This window comes from Liolophura sinensis, chromosome 1 (assembly GCF_032854445.1).
Source record: "Liolophura sinensis isolate JHLJ2023 chromosome 1, CUHK_Ljap_v2, whole genome shotgun sequence".
NCBI lineage: Eukaryota > Metazoa > Mollusca > Polyplacophora > Chitonida > Chitonidae > Liolophura > Liolophura sinensis.
Genome location: NC_088295.1, coordinates 81,839,380 through 81,858,488, shown reverse-complemented (window position 1 = coordinate 81,858,488; position 19,109 = coordinate 81,839,380). Strand labels below are relative to the sequence as shown.

The window sequence follows — 19,109 nt, the reverse complement described above, 5'->3', positions numbered from 1 at the left end:
ACGCTGTCCAGAGAGAGCAAGATTTGTATATGATCTCTACACGTTGTATTGAATAGTGTGCACCCCATGTAGGTTAATACTTAGTCTTGATATATAAGCATTACGATCTTCTATTAACCTCAAAACTCAGTCTGGCTACATTGTACTGTCTTCAATTAACTAAACAGATATTATTTCAAAGAAAATTAAACATGAATATAATCATAAGATTGTCATTTAATAAAAATTCCATGGGTATACTGTCCCTTATTATAACAGCCACGGGATGATCTTTTCAGATGACCCATGCTACAGAAAACCACATGTGATTGGTGCAAGTGACCGATACACTGTGTTCAAATATTTCATTATATTTTGTTATTAGACTTGACAAAGCTATAGTTGTAGTGGCTTTTTGCTGTTATCTCTTGAACATATCTTGGTTTTTTTACAGAAGTCGAGAATTTACAAGAGGTTTTGTCCGCGTTGTCCCATTTTCTCCAAGGCATGTTGGGAGAAATTGTCCAATCAAAATGTTGGACACAAAATACGTCGGGCTTGATAATGAACATCCGGGCGTGTTTATATTTGTGTGTCCTGCGAGGTCAGCCATTTTGGAAATACATCTGCAAACACATTTGTGGATGTTTTATTATTTAATTGACAAAAGCCTGACAACACCCGTGAATCCTGTGCATGGCTTTGCACTCCAGCCATTGCTGCTGCTTTTCGATGGAGCTTATGCATAGAAAAGGGAGGCATTGTCTTCCCTGACCCGCCGAACTATGTTCGGTGTGAACATCATGTGTCGGGGCCGAAGTGAGCGCGCTATCCAAGCTCTGTCCAGGTTGTTTTTTATAAACCTCATCTTTACCACTACGGCTGTGCATTTGCCAGACGGTAAGAATAACTTCTACTCCAGAAAAACACTACCACATCTGTTAAATATGATCTCACGTATTGTGATTGTATGTGATTGTTGTTGGTTTTTCGGTTGATAAATGTACTTGCCCCACTTCGTAATGTCACCAGAATGCTGGGGTCATCTTTGTTTCTGTTGTCCGCGATCTACATTAGCTCAAAAGAAGGTCGTTTCGGTCACGAAATACACATAACCTGGTCGGCTGTATTAATCTATGTCATTAGTGAATAATTTTGGGGTTCAAGAAAAGCCAGGCATCTTTCCGTGTTATTTTGCACCAGATGGTGCAGTAGGCCTATGAGTTACATGCATGTAAACCTACATCAGTATATGAGCGTTTAACACGTTCTAATGCAGTACTGACATACGAGAAAAGTTTTGTTGAAAACAGATTATAGAACTCTTGAGCTGCATGACAACTAAAGATGTATTGCTACAAAATCGTTTGGTTGATGATTATAGTGGAAGCATCTTTGTTACCTATCATCCTTTTGCAATGTAGCAACAACAACATAGGTTTACATTTATTTTTGGATAGTTTCAGAATAAGGGATAGGGACAGAGTTTAATTGCTGTACTGGCGACTATTTATGTTTTTGTGAAAAGATCAGCAGGTGATAGCCTGATGCATTTGTTGGGTAATTCTTTACCAGACGTAGTTCAAAACTTGTTTCATTCATATCTGAAAACATTTAAAAGAGTGATAGATTAGCACTGTGGAAATAGTCAATTCTGATACAAATAGTGGCATGGTTTATAACTAAATTATTAGATTACTAGAGAGATGTTACAAGATAACTCCATGCTGAACGCTACTTAAGAACAAAATTGCCTCCCTACGCTTGTGTGCGCATGTGGGCTCATATTGCAGCATGTACTGAAGTTTTTGCGTCAACTAAAAGCGAAGTCAATGTTGACATCTTGTTTGGATTGAAGATAAAAGGATCCTTTCAATAACTAGCACACATATAAATCCATTTCAGCCTAGTCATATGCAGACAATCTGATAAGGTGTTAACTTTTCTCTCTTCAAAGTCAGAATTGCATCTAAGGCTATGGTCAGAAAACATGGATATCGAGACAGCTGGGCAGACGATAAACGATAGCCACAAGCCTTGACGGAAAAGTTTGGAGTTGACTTTTCTGATTTGACTGATGATCGATGATTAATCGATGATTAATGATAAAACCATCTGTAAACTTGTCATTTAGGGTGAATGGTCCTGTTAGGTTGATTTCCTTGTCTTTTGGCAGGCAGTTTCGAAACGTTAGTAGACCTGACGAGCCATGACTGCAAGAAATTATTTCGACAAATGAGAAAGAAATATTTCTGTGGATTGCAACAACATTTCCACTCGGAATTGGATTTATACCTGTGGAAGTTATAATAAAGGTCCTATTCTCTCGTGCTTCAGATCGAATTTAAAAGCTCACTTCGTTACGGACCGTCTTGGTAATGGAATTTAGTGATTTAATGTTGAGGCAAGAAAACATCAGAAAGTTGTTGAAAATAGACCTCAGTGTTTAATTTAATTGAACAGCTAAATTGGCAGGCTATGTTTAAAACTTGCAGACCATCTGCTGTTGTGACTGCTAAAACTTTTTGACTGGAAAAAAGTTGCAGGCCAAAGGAGATTTTTAATTCAAGTCCTGAATTCAGACTAGTGAATAGCATTAGCAACAGGACAATATGGATAAGACAGACATGACAGTTGTGGGCCGATACTTTCAGTTTGATTGATTCTGCATTTCTTTATGATGTCTTTTCCTTCTAGGTCCTGACCTCAGACATGACAGTATCCCTGAAAATACGGAGCCCTCAACTGCATACTGTACCATCCCAGAGAATGAATGTAAGCCAGAGAACTGTAGGAATGGTACAATCAGTTGTGAAGATCAAGGACTTGATTCTTCTGTGGAGTTTGGCTGCTATACCAGCTGGAGAAATGGCAGTGATGGAGTGAAGATTATTAAACAGGGATGTTGGATAAGGAATTATGAGTGCAATACTAATAAATGTGTTGCGCGTCAAGAGGATCAGGGTGTTTTTTTCTGCTGTTGTAACAAGAACGTCTGTAACACAGAATTCAGCTATGAACCCACACAGACTTCTGATTCAGATGAAGCCACAACAGATCCAGGTTAGTATTGGATGTTGAGATAATTTGCAGAGAAGGTTTGTAGAAAATTCTCAATATTATGCATGGGAAATGCTGAGAAAGAGATTTTCAAGTCATAAAATTTATTCAAGGGAGCCCATATGAAGGGCATAAATCTTTGCTGCAATTATATGAAATCAGCTTGAGAAAATTAAAGTACAGTTCAAGCTTTTGATCTGAATTTGGCAAACTCAGTTCACGCTCAGTGTTTTATTTCTTGAAGGGTGCTAGGCTGCTATATCAGATTGGGACTATTTCTGCCTTTGCTTTCAAACGTATATGCTTTTCTACCTTTCTATTGTGAATGTGTGACATTTTCTATATGTGCACATGTAGGCTCACCAAGCCAACTTAGTAAAGAGAACAAGTGAAAATGAAACAAAATATCAATGAACTGACTGCCTTGATGCAGGGCTCAAAATAAGTATAGGTCTGCTGGGGTGTGGCGAGTGAAAATAGCCGTCGGGCTAGTATGGTTTTGAAACCTCTAGTCCTCTTTGGCTAGTAAAAATTATGGTAGACAAAATTATGGTGAAAAAAGATTCGTAAATCTTTAATGGAATACTTCCAATGCGTCCTATATTTAGTGAGCTAAACGAAAAAGATTCTGTTCTCCATTCAGCGGTGTTGGTTGAAAACATGCCCATTCATACCTTTCCTTCAAACTAGCATATAAGGTACATCATAGAAAGGTACGAGTCTAGGTAGTAGCTGCGCAGAACATGATGTCATAGCAACTGCCTCCATGTTTGTCGGTGGCCAGTGCCATTTGTAAAGTATAAATTAAGTTCGATATAGTTGAATTTCGCTATGTTGCAGTTTATTTCAGGGGCCGAACCGCCAAAGAAAAAGAGTTGAGGGGTACTGACATAAAATTCTCAAGATGGCTCCCTCGATTCACAACATCGATTTGCTTAGTATTGTAATTTTTTCTTGCATTTTATTCGTTGAAATCTCATTGAAAAAATATAGTAGAATAAATGTATTCTACTTCATTTTTTCAGTGAGATTTCACGATTTTTAGAAAGCTTGAGCATCCGGCTTTCGATTGAAATATGTTTTAGCCAGGTGATATCTTTTACTTTAACAGTATGTACTACATATAACTTTTGTTATATATGTTGATTTGCAGTATCACTGTTAAGTGTAAAATGGTAATGCATATCTGTATTTTGGCCCTCATGAAAACTTATGAGATGAGGTAATTAAGCACCTCATGTATCAGTTGAGTAGGCCTGGTGTTGAATGATATTTAAGGAAATTTCATATTAACTTGACCATGTGGCTTGTCTCTGGTAAATGAGAGAATTGTATTAGTGATGCCTCATTTCTTCTACTATTTGGGACAGATATCAGTCCTGCTGAAAAGCAAAATATTACACTTTTCTCCCACTGTTTTGAAAAAGTAAAGACATGGATATGTTGGTCATAAGATGGTCTAAATTTTATCTGTTAAAATTACATTATATCATCTAAAAAGGGCAGATCAGGTGTCCAAAATATTAGAAGAATTAGGGTACTCACAGAAGATCCCACCACAAAAGACACAACAAAATGTCACTGCCAATTACTGTTAACTTTTCATATGTAATGTGTAGTTTCAACTTGGAGCATTAACAGTAAAATATTTAATTCACAAGGTGCTATCAGGGGTGTCTTGTGAATGAGTTCATGTGAAACATTTACCGACTTGCAAGGTTAGAAGGAAAAGACCCTTTTTTATTGTACGTTTGGTGGCACCTCTAGGATCTCGCTAAATTATTATGGTGTGTTAACTGAAGTTCCAGAATTTTTGAGGGCTAGTGAAATTTGATGAGGGCTAGTAATATCTGAAAACCACTTGCCCTACCTGGCTAGTGAGTTAAAACCCTTAAATTCAAGCCCTGTGATACCACAACTTCATGTTTTGTTAAAAGAAAATATGCCAGATGAGGCATAACAACAGCACATGTGTTCTTCTACATGTATTTTCACAGGTATGACATCAGGCTACAGGTGTATCTTTTTGATTTCATGTTTAATACCTCATTCGTCTACCAGGTCTTGATTAACCTTGAAACCATTTAAAATAGCAGTTTGTTCTTTATATAGGTTTATGTGCTGGTCATTCTTCATAGGAATTCCAGATATAAATTTTTTTTTTTATCCTCACAGGACAACTGTGTAAGACTGTTTATTTCATTTTTTGCAGGCCCTGTTGTGAACGGTGGTGATGGTGTGACTGGGAGAAAGCTGATTAATACTCTGCTTTACTCGCTGGTTCCAATAATTGCCTTGGCGCTTCTAGTTGTCATCATATTCTGGCTGTGGCGTCGTAACAGAAGAACTGGCTTACAGCCTTTGCCTACAGTAGATCCCTCACCCCTTCCACCCCCGTCACCTATTCTGGGATTGTGTCCTCTGCAACTGATTGAACTGAAAGCCAGAGGGCGCTTTGGAGCGGTGTGGAAAGCTCAACTTATCACAGAGCTGGTAGCTGTCAAGATATTTCCCCTACGTGACAAACCGTCCTGGGTAGCTGAACAGGAAATCTTCTCTTTACCTCAGATGAACCACGAGAACTTGCTTCGATTCATTGCAGCAGAAAAGCGTGGTGACAATTTGAACACAGAACTGTGGCTGATCACAGAGTTCCATGAACATGGCTCTCTTTATGACTATTTGAAGGGAAATTTAGTGAGCTGGAGCGAATTATGTAAAATTGCAGAGTCTATGGCTCGAGGATTGGCTGTTTTGCATGAAGAAAATCCACCAACGAATGGCATGGGAGCCAAACCTGCTATAGCCCATAGAGACTTTAAAACTAAAAATGTTTTATTGAAACATGATCTGACTGCTTGTGTGGCTGATTTTGGCCTAGCACTGAAATTTACCCCCGGGAAAAGCCCTGGTGAAACTCATGGTCAAGTAAGTTAATACTATTTAATTCTAAATATACGCTGTATATATCTTTTTTTATTGAACATAAATTGGCCTATTTGTTCTTCCCCATGTGCTTCACAAACAAAATTCGCGACCGGTAGATCCAGGATCAATCCTTGATCGAGTCACACCTAAGACTTTAAAAGAGGAAGTTGTAACTTCCTCGCTTGGCGTTCAGCATGAAGGGGATAGTGCAACGACTGGTTGACCCTTATCAGTATAATGACTTACTTGCCTTCGGTAAGTCGTCTCAGTGAAGCAGCACTGGATAAAAGAGCGGGGGAAATGCATCCTGCTGCAAGGAGGCACATTACACGTACATGCACCCTAAGGATTCCTTCGTCGTCATATGACTGAAAAATTGTTGAGTACGACATTAAACCCCAAGCACTCGCTCACTCACTCACAAACAAAATAATATGTAGAAACTAGAGATATACAGTGACTGAGGGCAAATATGACTGCCAACCCCACAACTGTGCCAACCAGAAGGTGCAACTGGTGTAATGGAAGATCGCCCATTTCCAAATTTCTCTTCTGTAAGACGGGTCACATGACCACCCTTTCATGTCGAAAACAAAATGGCCGCCCAGTGTTAAAGCATTGAGGAAAAGGTCACTTTTTGCCACTTCACTAGCAACCAGTAAGGCCTGGTTGTACAAAATACCATATGGAAAGCTCTGCAGAAATACTCAGAATATCTGGAAATCATACAAAGCCAATGGACACAAGATTGCTGACAGCGATTGAAAAATAGTCATTTTCCTATGCAGTAACATTGGTAGGGCCGTTTCCTTCACCAAAGCCGTTAGTTACTAAAGCGATCACATGGTCTCTAGCTTTCAATCCGTCTTACAGACTTACAAAATTGAAAACGTTCAGCCTTTGCTGTTTCCTCCACATATAAAGTGAACAAGTGTCACGTAATTAAAGTTTTGCTGATAGCATATAACACCAGTCAGATCAGGTAATAGTCAGAAGCTGCTGTCACACTGACAATCACTGGTGATCTAAAACATAACAGTTTCAAGCTGAATGTAGTCATTGGTAATTGCTTTTATTGTTACAGCTGAAATTGTTTAGTAATCTTGCAGAAGACAGGTTAAAAGTTTTATGTGAAACAATATGACAGGCTGCAGCCCAGAAGCACATGTATTCACACACATTTTATAATGCACATTTGTCCCCGACATAGCAGGAGCAGCTTGACACAGTCCTCTAAAACAGTTTTATTGGAGTACAATAGGCCTTGATGCTGAACAAAGGGCAGTCATGCATAATGATGTAAATGTGGCCTTCTGCCATCTGGCAACATGTTGTTTACAGGAGCAAATTCAAATTTCAATATCTAATGCTCTGCAAGATTCATTTTACAATATTCATCAGGGGTTCAAAGAAGTCGTCTGGACAAGCCGGTATTTGGTTCGTCGATTGAACTGGTTCTATTTATTCAGTGTGAGATTGTTTTTTGAAAGAAATTTTCAGTACATACTTAATTTGATCATATCCAAAGTTCCGCGAAGCAACCTCTTCATGTTACAAGCTATCTCCCTTTTACGGAAATCTTCATGACCCTCTACGTTGGTTAGATTTAAGAAGGCAATTTTTTGAGGCGGAGAGGCCTAAGAAATCAAACATGACACATAGTAAGTTTCTTTGGTCTCAGCCAAATTGGTCCTCACGAATAATTTGACCTACTTCAGCTTCCGATTGCTCTTTTTGACATTAGTGTAGAGCAAGTGACTACATGTAAGCACACGCGGTCTGACCGGTTTCCTCCCCCTGACGTCAGGTGGCGCTAATATCTTCAGCTCCTTCAAGGCAAGCACGTAGTTTACCTCCAGGTTTCGTTTTCGGGAGCCTGATAAATGGCTTATAACAGCGAAATTAAAACCTTCTTTGCCAGATATAAATATTTACCTGCAACAGCGAATTGGTATAAAAGCGTGTTTTTTGTTCAAAGACTGAACATGGAAATTGTGTGCCAGACAGGACTTCAGGCTGTTGATATCCAGCCATACTTGTCGTGGAAAAAGTGACGATTCTTTGACACAACGTAGCAGGGTATTTTATCTGTCTAAATGCATCTACATATAGATTTAAAGATCATTATAGTTAGGACTCCATGGGCTAAATCATTGTTGGTGGGTCTCTTAAATTTCTCATTACTGGTGGCTGATTTGTGCAATAAAATTCATGTGATCAGTAACCTGTCAATAAGTCAAATCAGACTTCATTTTGAATGCTTTTGTTCATTGAAATCTTTGTTTATTTTGACAAGGATAATATTTCAAGAGAAGTTATAGATAATTTACAGAACATTCATCTGGATGCACTATTCAGATTAGTCTCTAGTATACATGTAAGGTGTGTCGTGATTTTTGATTTTCTCAGATGTTATTTTTTTTCTTTAGATCATTTTTGACATTTCCTCTTACAGACTGAGAGTGACATACACATATTCCATAAGCCATTAATGCATGACCATTCTGTCTTGATTCATGACTATTGAGTATTTTTTTAAAAGTGATGTCAAGACCATTTGCTCATGTTGTGAGTTCAGTCAATCTAGACTGATGATCTAGGTTTGTAAGCTTTCTGGGCAGGACCGGTATCCTGAAATACATGTAACAATAACAACAATGTGTGCCTATTGTGAGGAGGCCAGCTTGAGTTTATCGACAAGTGATAATGACTTCAGTTAGTGAAGTCTAGTAGGCCTAATTTACAAAAATATTCAATTTTAGCATCTCAAACGGTCGGTCAAAAAAAAAAAAAAAAAAATCTTTTTGCAAGAAAAACTCAATTTGGCCCAGAAAATGGTGGTCAGCACGTCGAAAAATGAATTCTATGAACCCCTGTTTACACCAAAGTTTGCACGAACACATTTACACCAAAATGTCCATGTACTGTACCACAGTGGGGTAAATCTGTTGAGTTTTGTACCTTGAAAGCACCTGCTCATGCCTAAATATGTGATGAGATTTCGTAGGATAGTGGTAATCAAAATGCTTGTTTCATTAATCTGCGTGGCATGTCAGCTTGCAAACCTAAACCACATGGATCCAGTCATTGACCAAGAGGAGTGCATATAATATTTCGCAATAATTGAACTGCTAGTTATACTTTAGAATTGAAAGGAAGAAAGTATTTGATCACGTGATAATTGTTACAAACCTCCATGTAGTACCAAAAACTGTTTCATGGCTTGGCCATACAATTATATTCAGCTGAAGTCTGCCTGACAGCTGAACATTTGTCTACTTTACAGGCTGCGTTGCAGACCTGAGTGTAAACGTCGTTAGAAGTGTCCTCATTACATCAGCATGCATCTATGTTTTCAACAGCATTGCCTGGAAAGATCCGACTGGCACATGCCTGCCTCTCATCAGACTCCTCTGAAATGTCATGAAGTATGTGCACTCTCCATGCACATGTTGTCTTTACCGTAGAAATTGTGTGCCCTTTGTAGAAGTTGAAGTGTTTTACTTTCTGTGATTTGAATTCAGGATTCATAGATTAAACAGACCAAACAAGGCAAAGTTTCCAAAAGTATGATTACTAACATGTTGGAGCCTCATTCTTGTGTTGTTGTGATTGTTGATTACAGGATAAACTTGTGGCAATAAAGTTAGTCACAACATTCAGATTTGAATCAAACGTAATTAAGACTTGAAGTTGTTTACAAGATATTCAACAGTGTCAGTAAAATATTTGACGCTCACTCATTTCTTTCATGTACATGTAGTTTTTTTTACGCATTGTGTTTTTCAGTTAACCTGGTCAGAATTTTTTCAGCCATTTTGACAATTATTTAGTCAAAACAAAATTCACGACTTGAAAACCCAAATCAAAGCAGTGAATCAATGTTTTGTTTATCAACTTTGTATAACCCCATGAACATTCCTGCTGTTCTCCAGCTGTGCTATATCCAGTCCTCAAAATTTGGCGTGAACGATCCTTTCATTCTAAACAAGGGAGTTAATTTAAGAATTCAAGGGTAATAATTCACCCTGTTCCTATGTGCAATTTCAACTGTATAAGTGGATGAGCAGACCGTGTGTGTCTAAAGACAGCTTGGAACTGCAGGGTTATGAGAATAAGGGTTATATCCATAACACGCAGAAAGTGCATTGCAAATGGCGGCATGTCGTCGAAATGTACCATCTCTGTAAAAATTTTCAAAAAGTGGTGGTTTAGAGACAATTTCTCAATTGAAGTGAACGCCGAGGGCGAAATAACTTTATTATGATGTAAAGTGTGCACCCAACACCTGGCCGAAATAACACGCGAGGCCCAACGTCATTCGTTGTAAGGTGCAATTTTGCCGTCTATTCCGAACTACGCTAATGGAATTTCTTACGTTCACGAAAGTAAATTTTTGAATTTTCGAGGGCTGTATATCAGTAAGAAGTACGATTGGTTGCCATGTAATCATGGGTACACTGGAGGGTAAATCTGGTGATGGATCCGTTGTGATCACAGAGGCCTCAGCGAGCTAGTATATGTTCTTTAATTTGCGATATGTTAAGAAACAGAACTGTTGAGATATGTATAATTCATTGCCACTTGAGATGGAAACACTCTTTAGGGTCATTTCCTCACTTATATCAGTAGAAATAATACCAAAGCAAAAAATCTGTTTCTAGTCTGCATTAATTCACTTATTTTAATTGAAATTCTTAAAAAAGAAGGAATGTGTTGGTCGAGGTTTACAGTGTGATTGCCAATAGTGCAACATCGAACTTTATTACTCCATCTGAAGCCGGCGTTTCCTCCATGCACGTAGTTGCCATTGCTCACACTTGAGTCCAAATGTTTACAAGGTCAAAGCATCTGTTGTGCACATCATCATGGTAGCTAAGTACATGTAACTTGAACATTTGTTCCTTTGATGGTGGGGTCAACTGTTTTTGTGCATGCTTAAAATAAATCTGTCAGCATCATTTTCACTCGCTTCACTTTCTGAAAACTTCCATGCAAGAGAAGTGACACTCGTTAACATAAGTAAGAAATCCATTTAAATTTAGATCACAGATGTGTTTTTGAGCGTTTCCCATCGGGCAACCGGAAGAAGCCTATAGACTCGATTATGAAGTATTCAACCTTGTGCAGTGAAATACAGTTGATAGGTGACATTTTTTTTTTTTTATATATGTTTGACTATTTGCTGCTTATTATTGTATATATTTATGTTTTCAGGTGGGCACAAGGCGCTACATGGCTCCAGAGGTCCTTGAAGGGGCAATTAATTTCAGCAGAGATGCCTTTTTACGTATCGATATGTATGCTTTGGGTTTAGTGTTGTGGGAATTGGTGTCTCGCTGCTCAGCTGTGGATGGTAAGTGATTGTTGAAGTTGCAGACTTTCCATTAAATATCTTCAATAATTGGTGCCTCGCTGCTCAGCTGTGGATGGTGAGTGATTGTTGAAGTTGCAGACTTTCCATTAAATATCTTCAATAATTGGTGCCTCGCTGCTCAGCGGTGGATGGTAAGTGATTGTTGAAGTTGCAGACTTTCCATTAAATATCTTCAATAATTGGTGCCTCGCTGCTCAGCTGTGGATGGTAAGTGATTGTTGAAGTTGCAGACTTTACATCAAATATCTTCAATAATTGGTGCCTCGCTGCTCAGCTGTGGATGGTAAGTGATTGTTGAAGTTGCAGACTTTACATCAAATATCTTCAATAATTGGTGCCTCGCTGCTCAGCTGTGGATGGTAAGTGATTGTTGAAGTTGCAGACTTTACATCAAATATCTTCAATAATTGGTGCCTCGCTGCTCAGCTGTGGATGGTAAGTGATTGTTGAAGTTGCAGACTTTCCATTAACTATCTTCAATAATTGGTGTCTTCATTCTCAGGTGTGTATGGTAAGTGATTGTTGAAGTTGCAGACTTTTCACTAACCATCTTCTGAAGCAGCTAATTTATGCTTTTGTTTTTTCCTGGAATGGTTAGGAGAATTTTTGTAGTAAGGTTACTCATTTTCTTGACAGCTTCATGTAACATACCACCACATCAGTCAGGAATACGAGCTGATGATCACGTACCCTAGTTTATCCAAAGTTTTCCTTAAAGAGACATACCCTAATTGTTGTAATTTTTGGGACACATGGTTTACTCTTTTTAACCAATATACATGCAATTGTTGCAGGAATATTTAGTTATTTTTTTCACATGGTTAGTACATCTAATGACTAACATATTCATATATTTACTTTCCAAAATACTGAGAGAAATATATGTAATTCTTTGCTTGCAGCACTACTTATATCGGTCCTAAAAATTAGAAGAAATAAGGTATGGCCAACAAAGGAAAAATTGCGCTGTTATTTTTGGTGTCATCTACTTGAAGTTGTGACTTTCAGATGTCTACTGACATGTGTCTGACTTTGAGTGAATAATCAGGTTTATCCTGGGTTTCCCTTTGCCCATCAACTCACTCAAGTCGCTATAGTAGTAAACATGGCCAGTGACTCACGTTTTTGACTGGATTACCTCCCCTTGTTTAGGCGACTGGCGATGCTCAGCAAACTTTGAAATGTAAGACATGGTATGGTGTTGTAATTACCATGTAACTTTAGTTCTGCTGTACAAACTGTTGGGAATTACAAATACTTTATTATACATTGTCCATAAGAAGGAAGATTGTATTTGGTTCACTAGACTTATAATTTTCTTTCAATCTGTCGTATTGTTTACCTGTGCAATCCACAAGCGAATGTTTTATTGTGGAAATCTTTGCGCTACCTCATTTGCATGTTATCTGTTATGGATATTTGATACCAGTGACGGATAACCCCTTACATTTCTCTTAATTGACTCAGAAAGTATGGGCCCAGGAGGTTTAGGAGTCAAATGCAACTCATTTTTAGCTCACCTGTGTGGAGTAAGGAGAGTTATTGTGACTGGGTTGGGGAGTGTTCGGTCCAGTTTAGCTTTTTCATTTTCACAGAAATTGAAATTACAGATTTTTAAAAATATTTATACCCCCTCAACAATGTTTGGTTGGGGGAGAGTACAGGAATTACCCTGTTTGTCTGTAGACACGATTTGTCCATTGGTCTCCCAAACTACCCATGCTGATTTTCATGGAACCCACCATCATCTTGCCTATCATCTGAACTTGTGCAGGCTTTGGTGTGATGGTAATCATTGTTACCCCCATTTACAAGCATGAGAATTTCAGAATTGCTGGGAAACACTTTTTCGGTTCCGTGTACTTTTGACCTGGGAAACAGGGGGAACTTTCTTTGGTCTCCCAACCATTCTGCTATTTGAATTGATTTACCTGTAATAATTTAATTATTAATGGCTTTTAATCAAGTAAATTTTGGTGTTAGTTGCAGATTTAATTATCATTTACTTTTGTACATCCAAAATTACCATAATTCCTTAATCTTTTTGTTTAAAATGTATAAATTGTCACCGAGTGATCAAGATGTTTGAAGGCAAACTAAGGAAGCATAAACCCTGTAATTTCATAAAAAAGGGATAGAACTGGGCACCCTGCACTTTGTCAGGTTGAGTTACCTCCCCTACCAAAAGAGTGCCGTGCAGTGGAGCATTTGTTAAATTTAAAGCCTACAACAGCCTTGCCTTAAGCGGATCTCAGAATCCGAATTTCATATGAAACACAATTTTCTGGGTCATAGGTCGTGATTGGCTTGCTAATCGTACGTGTAATTGATGGAATTTAGTACTTTCTGTTTATCGTGGCAGACAGCATAGTAAGGTCACTTTAGACATAGAGATTGTAAATGATTCATATTTCGTGAGACCATCTTCCAGTTCTGGGATTTCTTTAATCTGGGAGCAGGCACGGAAACTGAATAATCATTTCAGTGGAATCCTCATGCCTGCATTTAGAATTTTGCAAAATAGTGCTTTTGGATGCATTCAGATTTTGTCCTTCCACCTTTTTGAAAATAGTGAACCTATTTCCATGAAACTTAGCATAGACTTTCCCTATCATCTAAACTTGTGCATGTTTAAGTTTAATCACACTCAGGTAATTACAGTAGGCTGCAAACCGACCGTACTCGGGACCGAGCAAAAATGTTGGTTTAGACAAGATGAATCCCCCCACCAATTATTATAGCCGATTCAAATTTCATTCTGATGTAGACGGTAAAGTGTCGCTTCTCTGGTGTGCTACATATGCTCGACGCAGCCAAGGAAGATTTGGACAAACATATGCGGTACAATGTTCGTCACCAAACATAGTCATCGTGTCTTCCGATACCTTTCTTCAAGAGCTCACGTCGTGGCCGTGGAGCACTAGTCTCTGTTGTAGCAAACCGCACCATCTCAGTTCAGAGTTAATGTCACTGTGCTTGAACCATCATGAATAGACAGTGCCATTGTACAGGCATCAGCAGCAGCATATTAAAAATTCCTGAAAACTGCTTACAAGAAAGCATCCAGTTATCACCATACTTAAATAAAATTGCTAACATGTGATGCTGATGGGTCTCTCATTTTCATCTATAGTCTTGTTCGGAAAAAACGGGACGTCATTATGTACCCGCACAGACATGATTACTGAGCTACATGTAGGTATCAGTAGAGTTATTTATTCATCTACATTTACATGTAGTTAGTTTGCTTCTTAAAGAGATAAAACTCTCAGACGTTTAGATTGTTTGAGTATTTATTCGAAAGATAAGTACATGTGTATCAGTATCAATATGTACTTTTTTGCTTCCCAGAGCTATTTGACTTCACGGCTTTCAGTGTAGTTGTTTCATGTCACTCACCTTCAGCTCCTCTGAGCAGAGTGAAATTCAGCTCTCCTTATCACTCTTCTCTGGGTATACCGCAAAAGTTTCTCCTTATCACTCTCCTCCTATTTAAAAAGTGTAGCTGTTGAACTCCTGCAAAAGTATTGCACCGATTTCCCTGAAACTTTGTGTATATCTTTTATATCATCTAAACATCTACATGCCTAATAATAATGTCTCATTATTGTTTTTATTTCAGTAGCTACCGCCATTCATGTACATAGCATAATAATGCTTTTCATACATACAGCTATATGGGCAAGCTGAACATTTCATTATCGTGATTGTTCACTCAAAGTTGTGTATTTCACAAAACATTATGTAGTTTTAGGAACTGCTCAATTAGGCGAGCTACGGGTGTTCTCTGAATGAATTAATGTATTTGGCTGAACCAACTCATTGTCTCATTAATGATGGGAGTGAACATGATCATAGTGCCACAGCGGCCCAACAAACGACGAGAAGAGGATCTACAAATTCCTTTTCCTGGCATTGGACAGGGAATATGTAGATTCACTTACACTAGTTTTTATTCATAGATATTTTTCACCTTTTTGTCAATAGTTCATGGCAAGAGAAAGTTATTGGTTGGTGAAGAGAAAACGATATAATATTTCATTGTTGGGTCACTGAAGTCATACTCTGTCTCTTCTTGACAGGACCAGTGTCGGAGCACCGCCTACCATTTGAGGAGGATGTGGGTCTTCATCCATCATTAGAGGACATGCAAGAAATTGTTGTCCACAGGAAACTCCGCCCGCCTGTCAAGGCTGAATGGTTACAACACCCAGTAAGTATAGCTGTGTTCATTCCCCTACGTACATTTTCTGTGAATATATGAAATAGTAACATTGCACATAAACATGTATGGGCGTTAACATTCAAGGTGCTCAGATGCTCCGCTTTGAGGAAATTTCTATTTTTGAAATAGAATACATGCTGGTGGTAAGGTATATATTTGAACAATACCTTTTTCTATTAAACACCAATTAAAACTTGTGAATATAATTGCCATTTACAGGGGCTGGAAGCGATGGCTGAAACCATGGAAGAGTGTTGGGATCATGATGCAGAAGCAAGACTGTCGGCCAAATGTGTTGAAGAACGCTTCGCTCAATTTAGCAAAACTATCAACGTATCTACCTCAAACAACCATTTGTCCTCGGTGGTCATGGTGTCTAACCAAGACATGCCTCCAAAAGAGTCAAGTATATAAATCCATGCAGGTGGACTTCATACGGAGGCATGATTCATGTCACATGGAAGCGTAACAGTTTGTGCATGTGGAAAGAGAAAGTGGTGCATGACCAAAGCCAAGACAAGCTGTGGCATGGCATATGACTACAATGTGGCATTTACAGGTGCAACTGCAGCATCTGGGAATTTGCTGGGAGCTGTAATCCTTAAGTACTAAGCCTGCAGAGAAAATTAGTTTGGCCCTTTCCAGAGTTGCCACATCCTTACATGTAACTACTGTCGGTGCAATTTGCAGTATAATTCAGGGAGACTACTGACAATCGCATATACTGATTTTGGTGACATGAAAATTAACCCTACTGGAAATACCTCGGAAGAAACATGAACATTTAACTGGCCACAGCTGCTGTTGGGATTTAACTGTTGTTTGCCATGGAACTGGAACCTGGAACTGAACAGTTATCCATTGTCACAAGGCTATTATTGACAACAGTCTTTTAATGACATTCACAGATTGTTTCCATGTCTTTTTGAAAGGTTAGGTTTGATGATTATTGTAGGATGTCTCCAATGTATGTTTTGTATTTGGAGTTGGAGGTATTGTTCAGTAACGTTTGTAAGTGTGGTGATTAGTACTTTTAACAGGTACGCTTGAAACTACTGACCATGATTTTGCAAACTGGAGCATTGTGCTAATCAAAGTGACCATGTATTGTAAACACAGTGTGTTTAAAAGCCTGTTAATGAGAGGACAGCATTATATTTCTGGAGCTTCTCTCTTCTTGTTACAAAGCATTTTTATAATTTAGCAGGCATTGCATTCAGTGTTATATCAGATTCCTCCTCACAGAAGTGAACACACCCTGCACAGATACTGTGTGTGTAGGGTACAGTGTGTAGGCTATTCAAGGCTGTACTGGTAAGTTGCTGTGTAAAATGAACTTGTACAGGTGAATTGAAAAAAGGACGACATCAAGGTGATAAGCCTGATCATAGTCATACACTGGTAAAAGACATATGGCCAACGGGGGTAATGAGCACACACGTGGCTGTTCACTCCACTCCAGCCCATGTTTTACATGTGGATATAGGAGAGTGTGTGACTATGACCAGGCCTTGCTTGATCAGGAGAGTAATATGTGTTCAGTAAAACATATTTCATTATAAAACTAAATGGAGGACTAATAGTGATGTAATTATACTATGGTTTGTTCTACATATTCACATATACTTGAGTGGAATTGCAGTGCTTTTTGTAATGATATACATACTGATGCGGCTTCTGCTTCTTGTGCTCATTGTGTATTATATATGCCTGCACTTTCTCCCCTGGCTTTCTTGCTAACCCTCTGGCTTTATCATGGTCATATTAAATCATGCTGTATTTCATCCAGGCTTGAGCAGCCATTGTATATAACTTTAGCAGTGAGTAGATATCAGAGAGCTGTGCCAGTTGTATTTGCCCAGCTCCCTAGCTAACCTGTACCTACAGCCCCTCCCTTCTCCATGATATTGAATGAAACACATTTATGCGTGTCTGCACCATCCAGTTACTTTGTAAACATGATGTACTTGTCTATGTAAGTAGGTCTTCTGACAATATAGTCTAAAGCATACCGGATCAAAAGTTTGTCTCTCTGTAAGAATAGGATTTTAATAAAGGGTTGAATGGGAAATCAGATCGGTATTCTGGAGATCCTTTATGGCTCAGCAACTGTTTAATATGAAATAGATCAACCTCATTTTTAATTCTCATTATTAACCCAAGAATGTGTCTGTTTCAAGTTTGTCAGATGGAGTAGATCATTAGGAGCTGTTTCCAAACAGAAACAATAATCAAGACAAGATTGCTGGGAGGGTGATTTTTCATTTTATCATTAATGTGTTGTATGTTTACTAGTGTTAGCAATACATATTTTTGAATATAGTTGTGTTCCACTTTTAAATCTGTGCTAAATTTGTTTAATGGAAGCAGCTGCTAAGCCATTCCTAGTTTTCGTGGAGAAATGACAATTGAACAGCGTGAAGGGACTTGGTGTGGTTAGCCATGCCCATGTGTAAATAGTGCTACGGCTGTCTGCTCTTGTACAGATGTGTGAACATGTACTTGTCTGAACAACTACATGTATTGCAAGGGTGTCCATGCCAAATCGTGAATTTTTAGCTGCCTTGTAAACTTAAATATATGTCTTTTGCTCTTCTGTGTGTTCTCACTTAAGGTCAGCAAATGAAATGATCTGATGTTAATTTGGAGGATGAATCCCTTTTCAGATGCAGAAGCTGGTGAATTGGATTTGTATTGATCCAATAATCGCGCACAAGAAAACTATTATCAGGAGCTGGTCTTTTTTTTTTTTTTTTTTTATTTTTTATTTTGACTTTGCATCTGTACTTCATTTCTAAGCGCTTCATGCTACAACTAACTCAATGTACACACTTTTGTACGGAGAAGTTAGTACATTGTCTGCATACGGGTTACTCTCCAAACAGGTTCTATTGATCCAGCTCCCCTCATGGTGAACTGCTTGCATTTCCTCGGTGCACCTGGAAGCCAGCACACTTTGCTATCTGTGTATGTATTGCCATTGTCTTTTTCTGCCTTGTCTACAAATTCTGGCTTTGCTTGTTGTTAGACCAGGAAGTCATATTTTTGTTTTCTGAAGCAGCTTGTATTTATTATATAACCCTGGTTATGTAAGCCATGCGTTAAGTTTACTAATGTCCGTTCGGAGCTAATGAAATCCATCCAGGTAAGAAACCAGTGGTCCTATGCACTCTGGAGGTTTATTTCCTTCTCATCATACCATCTGGTTTCTAAATGTAATTATTCTTCAGGTTTCACTGGGATTGGATATTATCTGCAGTCAGGGAATTCTTAATGGGTTTGCAGCCCATCGAAGCAAGGAAAAAAATCTCCATGAAAAAATAAACTGTTATTTTGAAATTGTTTCCAAACTTGGCACCATGTGCCTTGAATTGTGTGGTCATGCTGACATGTCATCTCCAGAAGGCAGCATTTGGAAAAAAGTGGTAAATGACACTTTAATATTGATAGGAATTGCAGCGCACAAGCTCAAAATGATTTTGAGGTGGCTAACCATTGTTATTTACATATCAATTTTGGCCAGCTAATAAACAGTGAGAA

The 19,109-nt window shown here is 38.4% G+C and overlaps 1 protein-coding gene across 1 annotated transcript; it reads left to right on the top strand.

The window, feature by feature from the left end:
• Nucleotides 1-593: 593 nt before the first annotated feature.
• On the top strand, nt 594-18,303 carry LOC135461781 (activin receptor type-2B-like). Its single transcript, XM_064739009.1, has 6 exons — nt 594-879; nt 2,677-3,042; nt 5,252-5,967; nt 11,185-11,323; nt 15,427-15,557; nt 15,789-18,303. The coding sequence occupies exons 1-6, from the start codon at nt 765-767 to the stop codon at nt 15,981-15,983; spliced, it is 1,662 nt and encodes a 553-aa protein (XP_064595079.1). The 5' UTR covers nt 594-764; the 3' UTR covers nt 15,984-18,303.
• The last annotated feature ends 806 nt before the right edge of the window (nt 18,304-19,109 follow it).